Source organism: Argiope bruennichi, chromosome 7, assembly GCF_947563725.1.
Source record: "Argiope bruennichi chromosome 7, qqArgBrue1.1, whole genome shotgun sequence".
NCBI lineage: Eukaryota > Metazoa > Arthropoda > Arachnida > Araneae > Araneidae > Argiope > Argiope bruennichi.
Window position 1 is genome coordinate 101,787,059 of NC_079157.1, and position 24,491 is coordinate 101,811,549.

The 24,491-nt window shown below is 32.6% G+C and overlaps 1 protein-coding gene across 3 annotated transcripts in view; it reads left to right on the forward strand.

Annotated features, from left to right (window-relative positions):
* LOC129974965 (uncharacterized) overlaps window positions 1-23,520 on the forward strand; it is a 55,844-nt gene extending 32,324 nt beyond the window's left edge. The window contains exons 1-3 of one of the 3 annotated variants that reach the window (XM_056087786.1): window positions 13,763-14,466; window positions 15,314-15,893; window positions 22,058-23,508. In XM_056087786.1, coding sequence (XP_055943761.1) covers window positions 14,375-14,466; window positions 15,314-15,893; window positions 22,058-22,675 — 1,290 coding nt within the window. In that variant the 5' untranslated portion in view covers window positions 13,763-14,374 and the 3' untranslated portion in view covers window positions 22,676-23,508. Of the gene's footprint in view, window positions 1-13,762; window positions 14,467-15,313; window positions 15,894-22,057 lie in introns of those variants that run through there. The other 2 variants (XM_056087784.1, XM_056087785.1) reach the window with 2 other exon arrangements.
* The last annotated feature ends 971 nt before the right edge of the window (window positions 23,521-24,491 follow it).

Sequence of the window (24,491 nt, forward strand, 5' to 3'; positions counted from 1 at the left end):
TTATAAATTTTGATGTGTGTTTTGAAGTTTCGTTGAGCAATTAATATTTTCATAGTATTGTGCTCTGATTACTTATTATAATTATTTATAAAATTGTATTTATTATGTCTGTATTTGTTAAAGTTATCTATTATCATGTATTATTTATTAAAATTTTTTAATATTAAATGCAAAAAAGTCTTTGCCATATTTAATTTTAATTTGCATGCAGTATAGAGAAAGTATTATCAAATTCGACTGCATGCCACGACTTGATCGCCAAACAACTCGCCAAGGATGACTCGATAGATTCAGTAAAAGAATGCTAAATTCACGCCAAAGGTTAATATTTCGTAACCAGTGTACGCCATTGACAAGGAAGGCGTTCTCTGGCACCATACCTGTATGCAAGAAGGTTTCGGGAAGGTTTCCCGCTGATTTTTAAAAATTATTTCAGAAAAGGAAAAAAAAAAAAATATTAAATCGAACAATGGAAGAAGAAAAAACTCAAGATGAATATTTATCAGTGTTGTATTTGTATGAAGTATTTCGCTCCATATCTAAGCTCTGTTCTAACGACCCGTGTTTCTTCAGAGGGGGCACGCATTCCTCCCTTCACCCTCTCTTGCGGTTTCCTGGGGTCCTTTGATGTCTGTCTAGTTTACCGCCTCGTCTGAAGAATCACTGGTCGTTGGGACACGGCTTTAACCACAAGCCCCTCCTCCTCCTTGCCAGATGCGGGACTAGTTATATTTCCACGGACCACAAGTAAGACCTGGCATTTTCCTATGCACTCGCCATTAGAGCAATTCTTCAAAGCTACCGCCGAGGGAAAGTGAACACGAGTTACTGCTCGGGGTGACCAGAACTTCCCTCCCCAGGCCTTTTTGAACAACGGATAGAAAGTTGGCATACAGTTCGCTCATCCGTTTTTACTGTTTGTTGGGGATTGTGGTGTGGAACAGTTGTCGGACAGTCCGCCATGGAGTATTGGAATAGTGACAATGTTATGGAGTTTTTGGACTTGTACGAGCAAGAACCCGTTTTATGGCACCCGAAGCATCCTCACCACAAAGACCGGAGCCGCATTTTTGACGCTTGGAGAAGAATTCAGAGGAGGATGAGTGTCGATTGTTCTATTAAAGAGTTAAAGCAGAAGAAAGAGAATATTTTATCTACTTACAGGAAAATAGTATTGAGGATCAGACATGGCGAAGAAACTGGCGTGCCGTACAAGCCGGAGTGGTTCGCATTCAACAGAATAGCGTCGTTTCTGTACCCTTTTTATAGGCCAAAAAAACGTACACCTATTGTTTGCGAGCCAAATGAAATTACAATTATTGAGGTAAGAAGGGCTTATCGTTATTTTTTAATTGATTGAATTCTTAAATACTTGTAATAATCGGCGTCGTTTCTGTACTTTTTTTATACGCCAAGAGGACCTAAACCTATTGCTTCCGAACGAAATGAAAATAAAGCCGTTACGTTAAGAAGCGCTTATAGTGATTTTTTTTTAAACCAGCGTGAGTGGTCACTCCAAACTTTCTCGCATATTCTCTAATAAACTTGTCATGCCAGCTTTATATGGCATTGGCGTAAAATAGTGACCAAATATAAACTTTTTACGTGAGTTATGTTTTTCACTGAATGTAATGTGTCATCTTTGGTGAGATATTTAGAGTTTAATCCCTCGCATAATCCGAAATTGGAATTTGTGTTGTAGACACGTTTTTTCCAACCGATTGAAACAAAAACAAAAAAAAAAAAAAAAAAAAAAAAATCTGCTCGACAAAACTGCTGTACTCTCAAAATACCGTACCAAATTTGATATATTTATGTCATTGCGTTTTTAAATTATCGTGTTTACAAGTTTCTGCAATTTAGAGACCGGCAGACGGTCAATCTCTATTTGGATTTGGCTCCAAATTTGACAAGTGTGTATATTATATATGCTAAATTTGTGTACCGAATTTCATATATCCAGCTTTCTTTGTTTTGTAATTATCATGTTAACTTATGTTCTAACAGACGGACTTCCTCTGAACTGATTTTACACAAAATTTCTAAATTTGGTGTAAAGATCGTATATCAAATTTCATCCGTCTAGCTCTAAGCGTTTTTGAGTTATCTTTGTCACAGAGCCAGACATTTTCCAAAAATGTGGTCTTCGAACTGTTTTTGTAATTATCATTTTAACTTATATTCGGACTGACGGACTTGATACAAAATTTGATAGAAATCAGCAAAATTGGTGTTAAGTCCGTATACCACATTGCAGTCGTCTAGCTTAAAGCATCTTTTGAGTTATCTTTGTCACAGGCAGACATTCGGACATTTTTAAAAAATGTATTTTTCGAACATTGGGAGGTCTAAAATATGGAGATTTGTCAAAATTTTGTGTTCGAATTTTTTTGACGAGTATAATACTTCCTCTGTTCTGAGTAGGTAAAAATTGATTGAATTTCTCCAGCACTTATAATAGTTCTTGTTGTATCTTATGGAAATACGGAGCGTAGTTTTTTAAATTCTAGGTACTAGATTAACTGGGATCAGACTGGATTCAAATAATTTATTTCTTAGAAATGTTTGCTTATAATGTATCGATAACAAGTTGCTTATAATGTATCGATTTAATGAGTTTTCTGTGGAGTTTAGTCTCCCATTTTAAAGTCAAGCGATAACACATGTACATATTGAATGCAATACAAATAGTTGCATAGTAACTTTTGTAAAAAATCATTGATAAAAAATGTCATACCGACAGCTGCAAAATGAAGATTAGGATTGATGTGTATCAAAGTCGATTGCACTTGGCAGTTTAAAAGTTACAAACAATGGAGTTTATATTTTGCAAATACAGTAGACTCCCGATTATCCGCGGGCGGGTTATCCGCGCCTGCCGCGCAAAGTTTTTTTTTTTTTTTTTGCTTCCATTCAAAGAGAAAATGATTCCAAAGCAAGAAGCAAAGACAAACGACTGATTTCTTCAAAAAGGTGTAGTTTTACAGTTATGCTTTTGTAATTACATAATACATTGCTGTATTAAAGCAGTACATATGTATTAATTTTTCTGTGCATCCTTGACGCCTCTCGTAAGTACAAAGCACTTTTCTATTTTCATTAACAAAATGCATTTTAGGTTAGTTTTGAGTGATATATTAAAATATTAAGCGTTAGTTAAACATTTTCTGCTGTTTATTTTACGTTTTATTGTACATAAAACGATTTTTCAAAGTTGGAATGACTGTTTTCTCTTTTTCTATACCTGTTTTTAGCTTTTTTCGTATTATCCGCGATTTTTGTTATCCGCGGAGGCTGTGCCACCCAATTCCGCGGATAATCGGGAGTGTACTGTGTATATATATATATATATATATATATATATATATATATATATATATATATATGCTGTGTTACAGTTTTCAGTCAAAGTCAGATTTTAGTTATCTTTACTTCTTTTACCAACCAAATTGTGTATCTAGGTAATTGAAGTTCGAATTATTAGAGCTCTTGTATTTATTTACGGTTAAGCCTGGTGCTGTTGGAATTGGGGCCTCACTTCATTTTAATGTTTGGCTGCAAAATATTTTTCCCTTTAATTATTTTATTTTCTGGTGTACAAAATCTTAAAACAAGTTCGAAAAACATTTTTGAATTATGCGAGTCTTTAAATAATATTATTCAAAAGCGCATCACGTGATATGAATGAATTTTTATGCGATTCCAGCAGCAAATCTGAAAGTATCTCTTAATTTTAGATGATATCTATTTATGAGAAACTAGCCACCTTTGGCTACCAGGGTACTTACGTATTAACGCCACCGCAGCTACAGATTTGGTGGTTTTTGCGCTAATGCGCCAATAAAGAGCAATCCGTTGGCGTTGAATTTTGAAAGTGGTTGGCGGCACTTAAAAACCGCCAAATCTGTAGCTGCGGTGGCGTTAATATGTAAATACCGTGACCAGTTCGTTCGAATAGATTATTGACTCTTTAGGCTGTTATATTATTTATATGGATGCATTTCTTTTTTTAAAAAAACATTTTACTTTGTAATTTGATACGTCTAAAACGCATGAAATCGATTAAAAAGAGAATTGTTTTAAAAAATATGATTATCAATTTCCGTAGGCAAGTCATAGCGATTACGGCTGGACTTAAGATTAATATACGGGCGCCAAAATTGAAATATTTTGGAGCGATTTCAAGCCATATATAATCGGGACAATTTTTTATAGTTGAATCGGAGTTTAACCCACTTCTTCTCCAAGTTGCGATAACGCGCCAAAACTGGCAACTACCTGACTGGCAAACCTATTATCTTTCGCCTTTTATTATGCGCTATGATTGGACATCTGCTCCTTTGCTTTTGAACATTTTGCAAAACACGGCGCAAGACCGTTGTTCCCGAGTTGTCGATTTTTGAAAATTGTGCCAAGCAGGGTGTTAAACATCGGTCGTACCTTTTTTTATTGTAATTTAAAAAGCCTTTTGTTAGCATTTCTGGTATATACCCAGGACTGCAGACTTTTAAAGAGTTTTTGTATCATTGGCACGATTTGAATATGCTTGGCGAGAAACGGTACATTAATCTTACGACAATTACTTATATGGCAACGATTAAATCTATTTTTGCACTTGATTGAACTTTTTGTTTGAAGCCCATTTCTTGATTTCTTTTATGTTGGCTTTTCTCTGATTGAATGTTCTCTTTATGGCATGGCGAACTATCTTCAGAATTCTTCTAATAATATTTTGCTGCTCCATTCATTAGCGAAGTGAAGCGTTTGATTCGGTACAGCTGTAAAAAATGTTCTTTGAATGAAGCAGTCTGAAATTCGTATGATGTTTTGTTTCTATTTAATTACCATTTGGCAATTAGTAATAAGCTGTGATTATGATTCTGACCGATTTCTGTACCACGTGCGTTAGTGTTTTATATACTATATATAGATTATCTGTTTGAGCACATGCAAACAATCAGTAAGAATCGTTCACCGCATTGTGTCCTGTCGGTTGTAAGGAAGCCGTCCAAAGTGGTGTACTGGGTTTTGGACGCAATAGTAACGTCGTGATGTTTCGGAGATTCGCGGTGTGATAAAGTAGTCACAATCATAATTTGGAGTAATTACTTTAATTGATAAGTCTAGGGAAAGATTAAAATTAATTGAACTTGTTTGAACGAGCGCATAACGCTCTTAACGTTATGCAGTTTGGTATAAGTGTTAGATTAAAACTTGTAAGATATAATTATTAATATAAAAAAAATATTTTGAATATTTGAGATAAATAGAACGTTGCACTTGCCTTTTACTATGGGGACTGATTTAACTATTTTGAATTAGTTTTTTTCGAAAAAAAAAATCCAAAAAATTTTACACGTGTAGCTCACCATAACTGTTTAAGGCCGAAACAGGAATAAGTTTGTGATTTTAATCCACCAGATTGATAACAGCTACATAAATGTGCCCTTATTATATCGAAACACAATACGACTCTTCAGTGAATTGTTGGGAGGGGTGGGGGACACACGATTGCCGGCTTTACCGCCCTTCCCTCTCCTCCCTACAATACATTCCAGGAATTCGGTGGGGGAATTCGCCAGAGAAAAGAGTAGAGGATGTGCCTTATAGACGCTACACCTAAAGTACGAAGCCTCAGCTCTGACTGGAATGACGCACGATGAGTCATAAGAGGAAGTCTGACGGGTAGCAGGTGGCTGCGAGCTACAGATGCGTAGAATGTATTCAGACCGTTGGCGGTAGCTTTCCATTTGTATTTCTTTCAGAAAACAACGCCTATGTATTTTTCATAAATATATTTTTTTTCAATAAGATAATGCCTTTCCACTGTTCGGTCTTCAGCTGCAAAGGGAATTATGATAATGGTCCAAAAGTGTCCGTTTTTAAATTTCCCGCGGACGAAAAGTTAAAAACAGAGTGGATTCGCAGGCTCCTTCGTGAGGATTTCGAGCCAAGTAAAAGCTCAAGAGTAAGTGCAGCTTTTAGTAACTTTCTCAAAAGATAATATTCAGATAATTTTCAATTTGAATGTATAAATTCTTAGCTTTCAATAGTGATATTAGTAACAGTTTGAATTGATTCTATCATTTTCTCTTTGTTTCGAATGTGAAGTCTTCTAATAGCAAAACGATGTTTCAGCTTAAATTCATGGAATTTCTTTTTAATTTTTTAATAAATTAAAAGATTGATTCGAAACTTGCATATTGCTACACAACTATAGACAAATATGCTTAGTAACAATATAATGCCTTCCTGAAGTATAATTTTAATTATGTTTCAATATTTTTTTCTTGTTACAAGTTAGATTTATATATTTAACAATAAAAATTTCAATGATTTAAATTTTAATTAATCTTCAACTCACTGTCCTATTATTTTAACTGCAATTATTAAATCAGCTGTATAACCAAATAGTAAATATATGCACAAACATGATTAATGCAATATCTGAATTCATACATTAAAGAAAATAAAATTATAATGCAGCAATTTTTTTTTAATTTGTAGGCATTTATCTGTATCATAAAATTAATTATATATATATAAAATTTCATCAATTAGTTAATTCTGATTTATCAATTAGTTAATTACATTTTCATAGGTCTGTGAATTGCATTTTAAAGAGGAAGACATAATAAGAAATATGGAACATTTTCATAAAGAAAGTGGTTGTTTGCTGAAAGCTCCTCTTAAATATCCAAGACTGAAACCTGATGCTATCCCAGTTTATGTTCAAGGTTATCTTAAGCCTACTGTATCCGAAGTAAGAAAAACTCTTGAGGATAAAAAAAAAAGATTAGAAGCTACAGCTATTAGAAAAAATATCGTTGTAAGCAAAAGTAGCTATGATAAAAAAGTGAACTTAAAAATGAATTCCATAGCTCATCGACTGCCTTAAATATCAAAATTTAAATCCATTTTGGTCCATAATTGAAAAAAAGGATAAAATAATTATTGGTAATATTTCTGATGAAATTCCTGAAATAATGTAGTCTTTAATTATAAAATCAGATAGTGAAGTTTGTTTTTAAAAAAATCAAGCGTTGGAAAACTAGATAAGTATACATTTTCTTCAGTTGTTAATAATATAAATAAATTATTGAAGTAATTACAATCATTTGTAAATATCATTATTAATAATAATAATAATGTTCACTCTTTTAGAAATTATAATTAAATTTACTAACCAAACTAAAAACTTTTGAAACTGTAAAAAATATAAAGCAATTGATTTTCTCATTGAAAAATTCAATTTTTCTAAACAACTTCTCAGATACTCCCCTGAATTGATGATTTTTTGCAGTCTTTTAAACTCTACCTCGCCGCATTGTTACAAATTTTTATGAAATTCTGAAAATTTAATTCTTCCCCACCCAGAAACTCGTAGAAAAATTTGTTCTATCATAGATATAAATCCGAATTATGTGCAGATTACTTCAAACTACACGTCAGAAAGTTTCTTGTTTATCTGAGAAAGAAAAAATCGTTATGGATCTAGCGTAGATCCATAATTGGCGACAACTTTCAGCGATGAAGCGCTACTTCTGGTTTCCATAATGTTTTGTTTTCATTGGCTTTACTGTGGGGTTACCGCCGATCTTGGCGTCAAAAAATCAAGGGGCACCCAATTGTAAACTTTTATCATAGTTATTTTAATGGTTGATGAAATCTATTTGCAAAGTCATTTTGATTATGTTGGTGGGAAGATAACAGATATGACTTTTAATAAATCTGAAGCAGCCACAAGTGCTTATGTATTTATGATTAGATCCTTGCTTTCCCCTTATAAGGATGTTGTGCATATACTTCTAGTTAAAACTCTAACTGCTGAAGACGTGCACTTATTAAAAAAATTATAATTGGTCTTGAAACTATCACTTACAAAGTTATAGCTGCAGTTACGGATAATAATTCTATCAACTGTAAAGCTATGTCATATTTTTCAACACCACCAACAATAAGTATTTCATACAAAAATCTGTATGTTTTTTAAAGACCTTTTTGGCGAATTGAGATACGCGAGGATAGAACCTGGGACCTTGCGGTTCGCATTCCAGTAACATGACCACGATACAACAGCAATTGCTCGGGTAGCGTAGCTGTTAATTGGCTAATAAGCTTCCACCACAACCTTCATATTTTCTAATTGATACTATGCATACAAAACAACTGATTAAACCAGAAAAATTCTGGAAATTGCATATATTATCCTGATTTCAATTCAGCCCAACCTTTTAAAACGGCTTGTTTTTCTGCGCTAAAAGGAGTACATAAAGCTGAAAGTGGCGAATTTGTGAAGTATGCATATGGTCTTACACTGAAAGCTTTATGTCCTTCTAGTATTGAAAGTCAATTTGGCATTACAAATCTTCAATCCCTTACTTGTAGTGAGTTTGTTAGTACTTAAGGGGCGAAAGAAAGTACTTAGGGGGGGGAATAGCATTGAACATTTTAAAGAAACTTCCAAATATATTGTTACAAATCTATAATTTTGCTACCCGGCACGAATAGTGTCATCGTGGGACACCAAAGTGGCTTTCAATTCCTCTTGACCTTTCCTCAACTCTGCCATCATGGCAAGTAGCTCTGCGAATTTTTCATCCATACCTCTGGTCCAAGACATACACAGGAAAATCCAAATAACCCCACTTCTGACACCAAATGTCACAATTTTTTCTACTACAAATCCCGGATTTCGGCACCAGAAGAACGAAAGATGGCGAGTAGAAAGGCCCATCCAGGGGAAGGAAGAGAATCCAGACTCAGAAAATCGGCAGAGTTGAAGAAAGGTCAAGAGGAATTGAAAGCCACTTTGGTGTCCCACGATGACACTATTCGTGCCGGGTAGCAAAATTACAGATTTGTAACAATATTCAAATTATTTGTAATTGGTGGTCTATTGTAAATGTAAAAATTGTTTACAAAGATTTACATTAAAAAAGATAAATTTCAAGAAGCTTTAAAAAGTGATACTACAGATGTAAAATACAAGTTTTTAAACCAATTCTTAAAATGGCTTGATGGTTGGGAACTCATGAATTGTACAACAGGAGCACTGACCAAAGAAAGTCATAAAGCTCTGAAAAATTCCACAATGGCACTATTAGAAATTGCCACATATTGTTTTGAAGAACTAAAGTTTGATTATCTTCTTCCTGGCGAAATTCAAATCGATGCATTGGAAGCTAGACAATTATCTGGATCACATTAGCATGTATAAATTGGACAAATTTTTGAAAATGAACATAAGACTTGCAAGTATTCTTCCTCTTACTATGGAATCAAATAAATTGTGTGAAGTTACATTTTGATGATAAAGAGTTGGGAACAAAATGAAAGCAGTGAATTTAATGAAAGTGTTTTCGTAAACAATGATGACAAAATTGCTTCTAAGCTCCAAATACCTATTATAACATACATTGCAGGTTACTCTTGTCATATAGCTAAAAAAAAAGTCAATATTGTAAAATTTTCCTTGTGACTGATGAAACATGGAATACAGATGTATCTAATGAATGAATTGTTAAATTTGACAAAGGAGGTTTAAAATACCCTCGCTCTAGTATAATAGCTATGTATAGTGATATTATAATTAAAAAACTTCTCTCTGTAGAGTTTGAAGAAAAATTTCTTTATGTTAAAAATCACCGAACTTTAGCAACATCTGTTATCGTTAATGTATTAGAAGGACAAGAAATTTTTCTACTGGCAGAATGTTGTCAAAGTCAACATGAAACATCAATTCTTGCTAAGCACATACTTTGGATTTGTGCTAAAAGTTCTTAATATTTTTTGTAAGAAACAAAATGATGAAATATTGAAGGAAAAGAAAAATCTATACTACTATTATAAATGTGAAAGTTTGGATGGATGGATGTTTGTTAGTCAATCACGCCAGAAAGGCTGAACAGAATTGGATGAAATGTAGCTGAGAGATAGATTATAGTCTGGAATAGGACATAGGCTACTAATTATTCCGGTTAACTGAGTGGTTAATTGCGTATTAATTAAAAACTAACTTTCCCGCCAAAAGTCTTTTCATTTCCCCATCGCCAAATGAGTAAGGCTTCAGGTTTTTTATCCTACTCTAATGAGTTTAGGCTTAACATGCTTTCAACCGATTATTTCAAATGATTCTGTTTATTTTCTTAGGGTTTGATGCATTTAAAGTTAAACATTTTATATGTATTGAGTTATCCCAATTGGCTTAGAAAATGTATTATTTTTCTTGTATGTTAATAATAGGTTTTCACTGTTGATTTATGTAATGGATTTTTGCATAGTTTGTTATAAAGTATATATAATATAGTTAATCAGCAATGTTGTGTACATCTTGTAATATAATATGTATGTTTGATATTATACATTTCTAACTTACCTTGCTAATAATTTTATTGACTTAGTTAGAATTCATTCAAAAATTTAGAAACCCCCGACTTGCTTTTATCATGTAAAAATCTTTTTTAAATAAATTGACTGAAGTTGTCTTGTTCATAATCTTTTCTATAAAATTTTGGAGAAATTGTAATTATTGCATTCCAGAATATCTTTTAATTAGTTTTGCATCTTGGCAGAGCTTACATGCTTCATGTAAAAATGTTTTAAATAAAATGATTTTAAACTGTCTTATACTTGACAATTTCTTTTAAGATTTATTTGAGAAATTATATAGATATTGCACTCCAGAATATTTTATAACTGCTGGAATGAAATTTTAAAAATCGGATTTGAATATTAAGAAGTATTATAAAAATCAAAATGCTTTATATTTAATTAAACCAGTGTACTATAACAGCCAGACGATGCGTTTACTATATAGAAAGCATGAAACTGCATTACTCTCCCCGTTCGATCGCCAGACTACTCTGGATGACTCATTCCAGCTGTCTAAGGGCTTTGTACTGTAGGAGGTGTTGATAGACGCCACCTACAATTTCGGAACGAATGTTCTATGAAAGTATTAAGCCGCGTTCTGATGATCTGTGCCCTCCTTTAGTCTGGCACATTCCCCCCTCTCTTGTTGTGTTTCGGGGTTCTTTGATGTCTGTTCATTTTACCGACAATTTTCGGGTAGTTCTGGATTGATGTTTACAGGTCCAACAATGGGACAGTTGGAAGATTTATGACCAAAACCGTAAGACCACGGGTCGTCGGAACACGGCTTTAGTAAAGCTGTATTTTAGTCTTGTATAAAAATTTCCATCTCCCACCCACAGTACTTCTTTAATTCCCGCCATTCGCGAAGGAATACACTACAAACCCTCCCTCTATTCTTCGATTGATTGTGACAGTTAGTATCTGCTCTTCACTACGTTTTAACCACTTGCCTGCCGCGGGCGTATTTATACGTCTCCGTAAGTCAATGTGTTAACTGCCCCTGGCGTATATATGTCTCGCAACTATATATATATATATACACGTGGCACTGGGGACCGAATCTCGCAAGTTACCCTCGGCAGGTAAGGGGTTACGGGTGCCGTATACACGCCACCTACAATTTTCAAACGTAAAAGTTCACAAAATTTCAACTGAAGCATTTAAACAATTTTAGAAGAAATTCTATCGTAAATAAAATAAACGTAGCAACTGAAAAACATCCGTTTTGGTATCTTCTTTTCGATGCATATTTAATTTTTTTAAATGTGTAAAAGCAGTATTTTAGACTATAATTGGAAAAATAATTTGCACTTCCCTCCAATGCTCCTTTAACTCCTCCCATTCGCGGAGGAATACACTGTACACCCTCCCTTTACCCACTGATTAATTGTGACTTATATTATCTGGTCTTCACTATGTTTTAAAATCTCCCCCTCGGCATTATTTTCTTTCTGCTTTTCAGTTTTTTTTTTTTTTTTAATTATTATTTTGTTTACCACCCCAGCTGTGGTCATCTGCACCTTCACAATCAATACTTGTTCCAGTAAATATACCGCCCCCCTGGAAACAAAATTAGTAAACTTTTGTAAAAGAATTTGAAAGTCCATTATTGCGATTTTTTCGTAAACCCAAACTTTGCATATTTAGCTGCATCTCCGGACGGGCTAATTGGCCATGATGGAATTGTAGAAGTAAAATGCACAGCATCCTGTAAAAATATTACTCCAGATGAGGCAATCGGAGCTAATAAAATTTCCATTTTGGAAATGAAATAAAGATGGAAAAATAACCGTAAATAAAAATCACAAATATTATTTTCAAGTGCAGGGCCAGCTGCACATAGCACGAAAAAGCTTTTGTTTTTTTTTCAAAGTGGAGGCAGAAAACAGAAAAAATAATTCGTAATCCAATATTTTGGCAAAAAAAAAAAAAAAAAAAAAAATTAAGCTTCTTCTATTTTGACTGTTTATTGCCAGAACTTTTTAATCCTAGATGAAGGAAAATTCGGGATCCTTCTGCGATTATAGAGGCCCAAAAGAAAGAAAAAAAAGGAGAAAACACTAAGAATATTTCCGTGGCATTTTTTCCTCTGGATATTTTTATGAATGTACTTTTTTTCATATATATAATTCAGAAATCGATGCAATTTGATTTGCATTTTTTTTGTAAAAATTTTATTTGATCTTTCATTTATGAGATCTTGTACATACATTTATCTTATTCATATATCTTGCAATAAATGGTAATTAATTCTATTTTTAATAGAAATGTAAGACTTTTTATCAGAAAAAAAATTATTAACGAAATTAAATTCATTTAAAGAGAAGTAAGATATAAGAAAATCTACATCTACTAATATTTAAATATTCTCATGTTTCTGAATGAGTTTTCTTCAAAATCGCTATACTCGTAAAAGGCGAAAAAAAAATGTATGTGTGTGTATGTATATTACAATACTTCATTAAGCAATATCTTTATTAAGAAACTAGCCGCCTTTGGCGACCAGCCGGTTCGCCAGTATAAATGATCTCTAAAATTTTCAATTATATATTTTATGTAACTTGGTCTCTTAATAGCTTTTTCTGCAGAATATTTAGCTATCAAAGCTTCAGATTTTGATAGTTATATAATTCAGTCATATTATTATGTAGGCTGTAAACAGTTCTGTTCATTGTATTACTTATCTCTTACTAATTTTCTGTCAATATAAAAACATTTTTTACTGAAACCAAGCATATCTTTTTCTTTTTTTAAATATGAAAATTGAAAGCAGAGTCGTTCAGCTTTGTAGTTGTATGTGCATTGCAGAATAATTTTCGTAATTATTATATAATATCTTAAAGAATTATTCAACGAAAATTTCTTTGATTCATCGTACAATTTTGTTTTTAGTTTTATTTTCAAATATTTAAATGATGCAAATGAAAATATATTATTTGACTTCAATCAATAAGTGTTCTTATAAAAAAATTATGAAGTTTAAATTTTACACAGTTCTTTTGTTCTAAGGAATCATATTCTGCGAAATGTTCTTAATACTTCAACTTTTAAATAAATAAATGTTTCTATCTTCTGCTGTCAAATCTATCAGTTTTTATATATCATTAGTAGAATAATCAACATTTTCATAATCCCGATATCGCTGTCTAGAAAACCTGGTAAAAGATTGGCGTATTTTCTTTGAGACGGTTTATGAAGTGGTCTAAACTCGCCAGTTTTTATAAAAGAGAATGAATTATTATAAGTTATTCGTTTACTCCTTCTAAATTACAGGATTCTCTAATATTAATTAACAGAATTATGAAGAGCAATTAAATGCCTGAAAATCGAAGCGTTTCAATAATTAATCAGTTCTATGTTCTACTAACATTCACGCGGCGCTCAGTAGGATTTTTTGCACAAGCAGGGGAAATCTAAAATATCTAACTGAAAGAGAATCTTTTCTAAACAAGTTTCGATGGCTCATTACCCCCACCCCTCTCGTTATGTTCGAACTAAAGGCAGTGTCGGTTTTCAGAAGACCTCTTCAAAGAGTAAGGGAAAGTTTTATTGTGGGTAGTTCCACGGATTTGTTGTCCTTCTGAATGTCACTCCCTTACTCCCAGCAATATCTCCAGGGGACTAGGAATTCTTATCTTGTTGGGTGTTATTCGACTTGTCAATCAAACCTTCCTTCGATAATTTGCTCAACTCCTTATTCCCCCCATCACTAGGAGGCGCTTTCGTCGACTTCGGGTTGCTTTCTCGGTATATGGCACTCTTAAAATCTCCCTAGCGCCATTTTCTTTCTACTTTTCATTGCTTTGTTTTATTTTGCTTACCGTCGCAGCTGCTGCCACCTGCATCTTCACAATCCACACTTATTTCTGGGATTGCTACCGCACCCCTGGAAACAAATTTAGTAATCTTTTTTCAGTTATATGTCTATCCATAAATTTGCATATTATTTATTTTTCTTGCTCAGATTTTTGAAATATTGGGGGGCAGTTAACTAAATATGGATTATCGAAGAGGTACAAAGGCAAGGTTGTACCCGTCGGCAACAAGGAAAAAGCGAACGGGAAAAAACTTAGCTGAATGGAGAGAAAAGTAAGTATAATTCTTTAAGTTTTAATTCAAAACAGTTATTTAGTTAGTCAAACAAAATAGTTTTGAACTCTTTTTTAGCATTTTTTAAAAATTATTTATTTTAAAAAGAATAATCAATTTGTCGTAAATAAAAATTGCATAAAAAAATAACAGTAAATGTAAGATCAAAAAACAAACAATTGTATAAAAAAATAACAAATGTAAGATCAAAAAACAAACAATTGTATAAAAAAATAACAAATGTAAGATCAAAAAACAAACAATTGTATAAAAAAATAACAAATGTAAGATCAAAAAACAAACAATTGTATAAAAAAAATAATAATAAATGTAAGATTAAAAAAAACAGAGTATTATATCAAGCCACAAATAATCTGTAGTTTTAATTTTTTATTGTCATTAGAAGTAATCAATTTTAAATTTTGGCAGTTTGTATTAATGTATGAGCCTTGAGTGACTTTTACGCAAATGTAAAAATTTACGAATATTGCAGTTTTTTTTTTTTAATAATATAAGTTAATATTTCGCATCTGTTATCAATTATTTTCGTAAAGAGTGCTTTGAAGAACTATATTGAAAAAAAAAATGTTTTAAGCCGTTACATAAATTAAGGGAATCCAAAATATTGCGGCTTTTAAATATATATACTATATAATTTTTTTAAGTAAAATGGAGTCTCAAAATGCAATTTGAGAACAGTTGATCTCGCTAATTTTATGCTATTTTATATTTGTAGAATTAAAATGGTATATATAGCCAATAGAAATTTTAAATTGCTTTTTAAAAATTGTGAATTATGTGCTATACGATATTATGCGCAATATAAAGCTCCAATGAAATTTTTCAGACTGAAAGCCAAGCGAGGATGTTTGGAAAACACATCACCAGATGAACCTGCTGAAACGCTGTGCGGTTCCAGTGATAATCATCAAACATCAAAGGATATAACACTCACTGGAAGAAGGATAATTGATGTAGGATATTTTTTCAACAGACTTCGAGAAATAAACAATCATGGTCCCTCAAATTGCTCTTTATCAAATATGACCGTCGTATCTGAAACAAAAGAAGGATTACGAACTGGTATTGAACTGAGATGTAGTGTGTGTTTTTTCACAGAAATTGTTTGGTCTGAAAACACAGATTCGAGCAAAGTACCTGTAAATGCTGCTGCTGTTTCGGGCATCACAACTATGGGCGGTGGATACTCGAATCTAGAAGATATTCTCTCGGCCATGGATATTCCGTCCATCACTTCATGCATTTTCCAAAAAGAGCGTGACCTTATTTCGGCAGCCCGTGAAGAAACAGCTGCAAAAGAAATTCAGGATGCAGCATTGGAGAAAAAACCTCTTTTGACCATGGTTGCTGACGATTGCTTGGCAAAAAGATCATATAGGACAAATTATACATCTCTATCTGCTGCGGTATGTAATGCAATTATCACTCACTCTGTTTGCACAGAAATAAAAAGTTGATATTTTATTAAAACCTACTGTAATGCTTTTATATTACAGAAATTTTGATTTCTGATAAAATTAAGTTCTAATCGAGAAAGTACAACTGCATTAAATTTTTTTTTATCTTTATTATCTTAACTTATTTTCTTCATTTAATTACATTAACTAACCCTGCTGTTAACTTTTAATTTGAAATGATTACTACTAATAGCTTACTGTTGGAAAAGGATGCAAAGAATAAAACTTTTAATTTTACTGATGAAGCACTCGGATGGTAACTGTCACTCACCCTTCAAGACGGTGTATCATTTTGACGTTTCATTTATTTTTTTAATTTTGGAATTTAAAAAAATACCTAAGGAATGGTAAGATGTAGATTAATTTTTCGGTAAAATTCAACTTAAAACTATAATAAATATTATTTTTTTTTCCTCATAGCAATGGGTAAGTTAGCTGGAAATTTTTGCATCAAATTACTCTTCCGCGTGCAAAGACTAACTTGTTTTCTAAGAATAATTATTTTGATCCTGAAATCTTTGGAAACATATTTAAATGGTATAAACATCTGAAATAATTGCTTAGTAAGAGCTGCACTTTCTTTTCTAATAACGATTAATATGAAGAAATGCATGACAAATATTGCTTTTCACATCTTTTGGACCACAATACAAAATTTATCCATCCATAGCAAAAGTTTACTTTTTGCTACCAACAGCAATCGTGTGTTGCAGTTCGGTGCAATTGTTGCAGAATTTATTGGTGGAAAGAGTTCATTTCTGCCTGCGCAACAATTACCAGGCTCGTTGCTATCGCACACTATTTTACTTAATTCCAGGATTTTAATGTCTTCTGAACATGTACAATACAAGTCATGGAATTTGTGTGAAATCTTTGGAACGAAAAGACAATGCAGAAAAGCTTAATGTAGAGACAAAACTCGCAATAAAAGTTATGGGCCCAGTGTGGCAAAGCGTGCTCTGTCGGAACAGGAATTTCTCTAAAAGCTAGAGCAAATCCTAACTCCCTTAAGTTATCTAATTCTGAACCTGCAACCTCCCCCCCCCCCTGTCACTACGCCTCTGATGAAGATTTTGTTTTATCGAAATAGCGATAAAAAAGTGAATTATTATATAGAAATATTTCGAGTTAATATAAAGTTATATGATTATAATGGAACTGAAAAAAATCAATAGTGGGAAAGAAAGCCAAAAGAAAAACCCACCAAAAGAGAACTCCGAAAAAGTGTTCTTTTATTTTCTGCGTATCACCCCTGTGACGATATAAATTCGTCCAAGAGCAATACTACCACAACCATACTACTCTGAAAAACCCCTTTCTGGACAACCCTATTTTTTACGGATATGGTCATAAATCTGCCATCTGACCCTATACAGGACCACCCGTAACTGTGACCGTCGATTGTGAGATTCCCAGAAATTTTCGGTAAAATGAACAGACATCAAAGAACCCTGGAAAACTACAAGAGAGGGGAAAGAGAGCAAAATGTGCTTGTCTCCGTCTTGACGCCTGCTGACCATTGAACAGAAAAGCAGTTCGTTGTAGAGAAGGGAACGTCGGAAGCGATTATACTTTTAAAGCATGTAAAAGTATTTTACAGTGGCTTCCAATTTTGGAATAGTTTCCTGCAGAAAGGAATCGAAATCAACCAGTTGCGAAAATATCGTTGAAAATAAATTACACTCGCATTTTTTTTTATGCTGCTGTGAAATATGACCAAGGAAACGAAGACAATGCTCTGAGGGCATTAGAAGAATATTTATTTTAATTTGATCGTTCGACGTTGCAGTTTATTGGTAAACCCAAATATTTCATACTGCAATAGCTGCATCTCCGGACGGGCTTGTTGGTGATGATGGAATTGTTAAAGTAAAATGCCCAGCATCCTGTAAAAATATTACTCCAAACGAGGCATTCAGAGCTAAAAAAATTTCCATTTTGGAAATGAAATAAAGTTGTAAAAACAACCATAAATAAAAATCACAAATATTATTTTCAAGCGCATAGCCAGCTGCATATAACACAAAAAATGCTTTTGTTTATTTTCATTGTGGACGAAGAAAGAGCAGAAGATAGAAAGAAATAATTCGTGATTCCATATTTTGGCAACAAACATATTTGGAAAAAAAAAAAATGCGATTCTTTTATTTTCTCATGTTTATTGCCAGAACTTGTTGATCCCCGATATCCTAGATCAATGAGGATCCTTCTGCGATTAGAGAGGCCCAAAAGGAGAAAACGCATTAAGAATGTTTCCAATCTTTTGTTTCTATGAATATTTTTATAATTATATACTTTTTTATATATACAATTCAGAAATCGATGCTATTTCGTCTGCCTTTTTGTAAATATTTTATTTATTTGATCTTACATTTATGAGATTTTGTACATACGTTTATCTTATTCACATATTTTGCAATAAATGATAATTAATTCTATTCTTAATATTGTTTTCATCAGAGAAAATAAGCGGAATTAAATTCATTTAAAGAGAGTTAAGATATAAGAAAATCTATATCATGTGTAATTTACTAATATTTGGATATTTTCATGTTTCTAAATGAGTAAAATCGTTATTATCTATACTTATAAAAGGAAATATTTGTATGTGTGTGTGCGCGTGTATGTTATAATTGTTCACTAAGCAATATCTTTATCAAAACAAAAAAAAATAAGAAAACCGTGTAAAATCATTATTAATAGCTTTATTTTATGTTTCTGGTTCTGATTTTGCTAACATTCATCGTCACGGGCAAGTACTGTTGGTGATTTATGTTGCTGGTTTGTAAGATATTTTTAGAAATTTTAAATAATGGCTTCAGGGAGATATTCACGCATCGTTATATTATTAGATTAACATTTCAACAGCAACATGACGACGGAGTAATGTTTATTAATCTGTTTCAGTATTTGTATATTTTACTTTTTTTTCTCATATCTACATTGATTATATTGGGATAATCACAAAATAATTTTTTAATGGAAAAACAAAAAGAAACGCTCACCATGTCGTTTCCATGATTAAAAATAAATAAATTATATATATTAAAAGCATTAAAGCACATGCAGCTTTAGTAATTTTCTGGTCAGTTTTTGCATCTGGTCAGTTCACACAAATGCAATGCATCATTTTTCCTGTGATAACACCTTTATTAGAGAGTATGCGATATTTATTTATTTATTTTTTTTTTGAAGGGGGGAGGATCACTTCCGCTGACTTTAAATGCCCGTTATTATGTCTGCCAAAGAATTTCTTTTTTAAAACTTTATACTCTGCGTTCCTCCCCCCCCCCCTTTAAATTGGCTATTTTAATGTTAGTTTTGAAGATTTTTGGCACCATTTTCAGCACATGTTTGCAAAACATCAATTGAATTTTTAGTGCACATTTAAAAAAATCATGTATTTCTATTGGTTCTTGTTACGTCTCATTGTATGCAAGTACAGCGAACAAATTGTATTTCCTTATTATAGTGGGCCCCCGAAATATGAACTGCCAAGAAACCAAGATACATTGCCAAGATGATGGCGAAATCTCACCAAAACGTTTGTAGGTCTATGAGACACACTTGTTACTTTTTTATGATCTTGGCGTTATCCATAATCCTAAGGCAGCCAAGAAAGGCACCGCTGTAATAAGGAAGTGCCGAACAAATTCATTGATATGTCTTTTCGATTGAAATCTATTTTAATTTGTCTCTTGATTTTGACAATAGTATGGCAATTCGAACGATCAACATTACGTGTTTTTTGCATTGCATTTTATAATTAGGAACAGCTTTGAAATAGGTTCCCATTGGCGATATTTTGTATTCACAGCTTTTTTTTTTTTTTCATTTGGCGCATTCTGTGAACCGAAATTCGAATCGGTAAAGACGATGCGATAAATTCACTAATACAAATTATTGCCAATGAGGTCTTATATCAAAGCTCTTCCTATAGGAATCTACCTAAAAATTATGTGATGATGATATTCCTTTGACAAGACTACATAAACCATTTAGTAAGCCTTAAGGTAAATGCCTGGTTTCTCGCTAAGTACCTCAAATTTTCCAAAAACACGCCGAAATGTCTTCTTAGGTGACTACAACATATGGTAACAAGTGGTTTTTAGGGTTGCAATAAACTATCAGGATTGTGTATGACGAAAAATCGTCCCCCAAAAATTCAGCTTTGACGGACGGACGTTAATCTTAAGTTGGAGAATCCTTTTAGATTTAAATTTATCTCTTTAAACTGCTGAACAATCATTTTTGCTCAGTAGTTCGTATTATCAGTTGATTGTAATATTGTATTTTTTTTCAAGTATTATTATATTGCATGTAGTAATTAATCATTCGTATCGCGTAATGTTTAATTGATATTATGCTTGATAGTTATTGTTTTCTGTATTCGTTTTTATAATAATCGTTTTCAGATTGTATTTTTTAAAAATTACTTTGTTTTGACATGCTTATATAAAGGTGAATTAGTTATAGTGCAAAAGTGTAAGTAAAGTAATTAGTAAAATTGCTTTTATCTCCTTTATATTTTGGTATAGACTAGCCATTTTATTTCTTTTGAATCTCTTGTACATAATTTGATATTTATAGTTCCAAAACTTTGTATTTTTGGACTTCAAACTGATAAACGCTTAAAACCTGTTATAATAACCTTGCATTTACCTTCATATTATGTACATGAACACACCGAAAGGTTGCAAGCCACATGACATAATTGCACGCGTTATATAGCATCTAATTGCATGTTGTCAGCTGCAACTTCACTATCTTATTCCTCATATTAGCTTTTACCAAATGAGGGATTCAATTTTGAACCATCTTGGTTTTTTAAATTGTTTCTTGTGTATTGTGAAATCGTTTAAAATTATATACTTATAAATATCATTTAAAATGAAAATGCTTTTTGCAAATTTCCTTTTGTAATATTACATTTTGTCCATGGAACTATGCAATAAACAATATACGGGTTTTCAGGTAAGTGGTCTTATAATACAAACGATTCTTACAAATTATTAAGCACTCTGCTTTGCTTTAGGTTATTAGTTTTAGAGATTGGTTTGTAGGAATTTTATTGATTATGTAATTTTTGCAGAATTTATTTTCGAAAAATTGATTCAGTGGCTCTGAAAAATCTTTTATTAGAATATTTAGGTTTGTTGAAAAAAATTGTAATTTTGCTACTATTTAATTAAATATTACTTTTAAATTGTAAGTAATCTTTTTACATGTGAGATATTAAAATCGGTTGTAACAGGTTATTTATATTAATTCTATTTATATTAGTTATATTGGCACCAATTATTACTATAATCCTCGGTGCTTTGAAAGTCCTTATTTACATATGAAATAAAATCAGTAAATTAATTTCGGGCCTCTTTTTTCCCAGTTTCCAAATTTACATTGCCTATAGGTCTAACGGGGTTTAATTTGGCCTTCACTTCATTGAAAATCCGTAGAAGACTTGAAATTTTTAAAAACCGACGTTCGCGTTAGAGTATAATATTATAACTCAAGCATGGAAAGATTTTGTTTCTTTCAATAATGCAATATGACCTCATTTAGATATTTAAAAAAATAGAACACTTTGTAGCTCGATGAATTTAAATCTTACTATAATCTACGCATGCGCAAAAGCTGTACAGTAGCAAGTACTTGTCCCATCGGGACAAGAACTTGCTATTGTCTGCTCTTTCAGCACATGCGCAATCTTTCTTCTGCGCATGTCTGCTTTTATTGGAATTTTATAACTGGCTAAGTGTAAACCCACGTTAAAGGTTAGTTTACTCTGAGCCAGTTGAAAGATTTCAATAAGTGACGCATGGGCATAAAGAAAACTGAACATGCATCAGAGCAGACAATAGCAAGGTCTTGTTTCGACGGGACATGTACTTGCTATTGTACAGCTTCTGCGCATGCGTGGTCTTACTGGATGGATTGTAGCTTCTTGAGTGTAAACCCACTTTAAAAATAAATTAATAGTATGCACTCAAATCCGAAAAAAATAATTATCTTTTATTAAAATGGAAAAATTTTTGAAACATGCTAATGATTTTGTCGATAGCATTTGAGAGATTATAATTTTTATTACTATTAATTATTTTCTCTCTTCACAGAGTTCAGGGACCGTTGCCAAAGAAGCTGAAAAGAAGGATCACATTCCAATCGAACCTACTGTTGAGATCAAAGAAGAACCCACGGATTACGCTTCGAACCCGTCCACCTCTAGCAATAATATTAACGAAGAGTTCATCCTACCTCATGAAGAGAGCTCTTGGACAGCATCAGATACGGTGGTGGAACCACAGTTCACTTTATCCGTCGCCAGTCTGTCGTCGCCAAATGGTCCAGAAACCTCTGATGGCGAACAGCTGAAAAAGAAGCGAAAACCCAATCCGAACAGGGTATCTACTACAACCACATTTGTGCCGCCAGTAAAAAATGGTCCTGAAATGAGACAACAAAGTCCTGTATACAACTTTGACGATTTCCCGATGCCAAGTTCTTTATCAAAGGAACCTCCTGGCGAGTTCTCGTCACTAGGCCCTGTTTCGAAGGAGCCTCGTAAGGACCAGTTTGACGTTTTTGGCGAATACATTGCTGCCAAGTTGAGGAGTCTGGACCGTAGGTCGTGTGCATTCGCTCAAAAGGCCATTGGAGACATTATTTTTGAAGCAGAAATGGGGAAATATCTGACTGATGGACGCAATCGATCCCTGATGACGCAGTCTTGAAGCACTGTGCTAGCTAGCAGATGGACTAAGTGTCTCTAGTCAGTGATTGCCAAAGATTGCAGTAAAGGGAAGGTCCATGAGCTTGGTTCAGATTTTAGAAAGAATTCCGGGAAATTAAACATCTTTATATATAGTTTCATTTTTCCAAATTATCGATAACAATAAATTAAACTAAATCAAGTATCATTTCTGGTGATGAGATATACCATGATGAACAACAACTGTTGCTTAATTTTTCACCGGATTTCTGAATTGCTCATAATAGTTTTCATTTTAATACATTCGATTATGTTTAGGACTATTTAACGAGCTTTTATTGTGTACATTGCCATGTACATCTTTATGCATCTTGAGTTGTCATTAACTGTAATTTTATCGGCTCAAATTCATTCTGCTTAAAAATAAAAAAGAAATGTTGTATTTTTCTGATTTTGCCACAGGGTACTACTTCCTTTTGTTATATTTCACGTAAAAATAGGGCAAGTTATTTTTCGAATCGTAAATGATTTTAGTTTGGAAAAATTTGTAATTACTTTATAAATAGTTTGTTACTTATAAAATTCACAGCTAATTTTTTTTTTTTTTTGAAGTTCTTAATATTTTTTTACTATAGAAGTTTAAATATTGATGTTGCCAAATTTTATATTCGTTATTTAATGAATAAAATTGTAAGTATTCATTCAAGAAAATACGCTCATTATATTATGCGCCAATTTTTAAAGTTAATACCTTAGTAATTTTCTTAAAAATAATTAAAATTTTATTACAGAAGTGGAAAAAGGAAGTTTATTAATTTTCTGTAAGTTCTGGTGAAGCTTTCTATGCCTTTTTTTAAAATTTTTTCTATGGAAGTATAATTATATTTCAAATTTTTAAAAAACTATAAAAGAACAGCTCATTTTTTTCGTTTTTTCTTGTACACATTGTTTTGTTGAGTTTCATAACCAACTTTCATATTGAAAGCTGAATTGTAAATTTGTATGTTGTAATAAATATACGTGTATAAATAAATACGGTATAAAATATTTTTGATTTAGAATTATTCAAAACTGTCTCCACTCTTTTCTCAGGTCCTTAATTTTTATTATATATATATCAGGGGTGTTTGTGCTCCGGGGAAACCCCGGAATTCCGGGGATTTTGAACTTCGATACCCGGAAATTCCGGGGATCGTCGTTCAAAAGGAATAATAATGAATTATTTATTTTGATCTGGGTAATTTTGTTTGCTTTGAAAGCAGAAAACGCAAGGTCAGTGTGTGTGGTGAAAACTTTTCCTTTCTTTCTTCAAAGGCAGTGATAATGCGTGAAAAGGGGGAAAAAACTTCTTTTTTGTTCTTTCCTTATTGCGAGTTATGACTCATTCCCCCGGTTCTCGGACATTCTCTTCTGGATTCTTTTCGGCAAGTAGGCGCGGCAGAAAAAAAAGGGAGAGACTTCGTTCGACCAGATGTGCGATCACGTGACCTGGGTTCAAAGGTCTTAATTTTGCAAAAAAAAGTAATTCATTGAACTTTTATAATTAGGTCATTCAATACTTCATAATCGTAATTTTTCATTTCTCCCCCCCCCCTTCTCGAAACTCCAAAATGTCGGTAGTAGGTCCGTAAAAGTTTCAGGGGATTTTTTGGGGTCCCACAAACACCCCTGTTATATATATATATATATATATATATATATATATATATATATATATATATATATATATATATATAATTACTTTAGAAAATTGCAATACCAAAATGAATAAGAACAGGAGTTAACATAATCTGACTTTCTAAGGGATTGGATGTTAATCCGATCCCTTTATTATTATA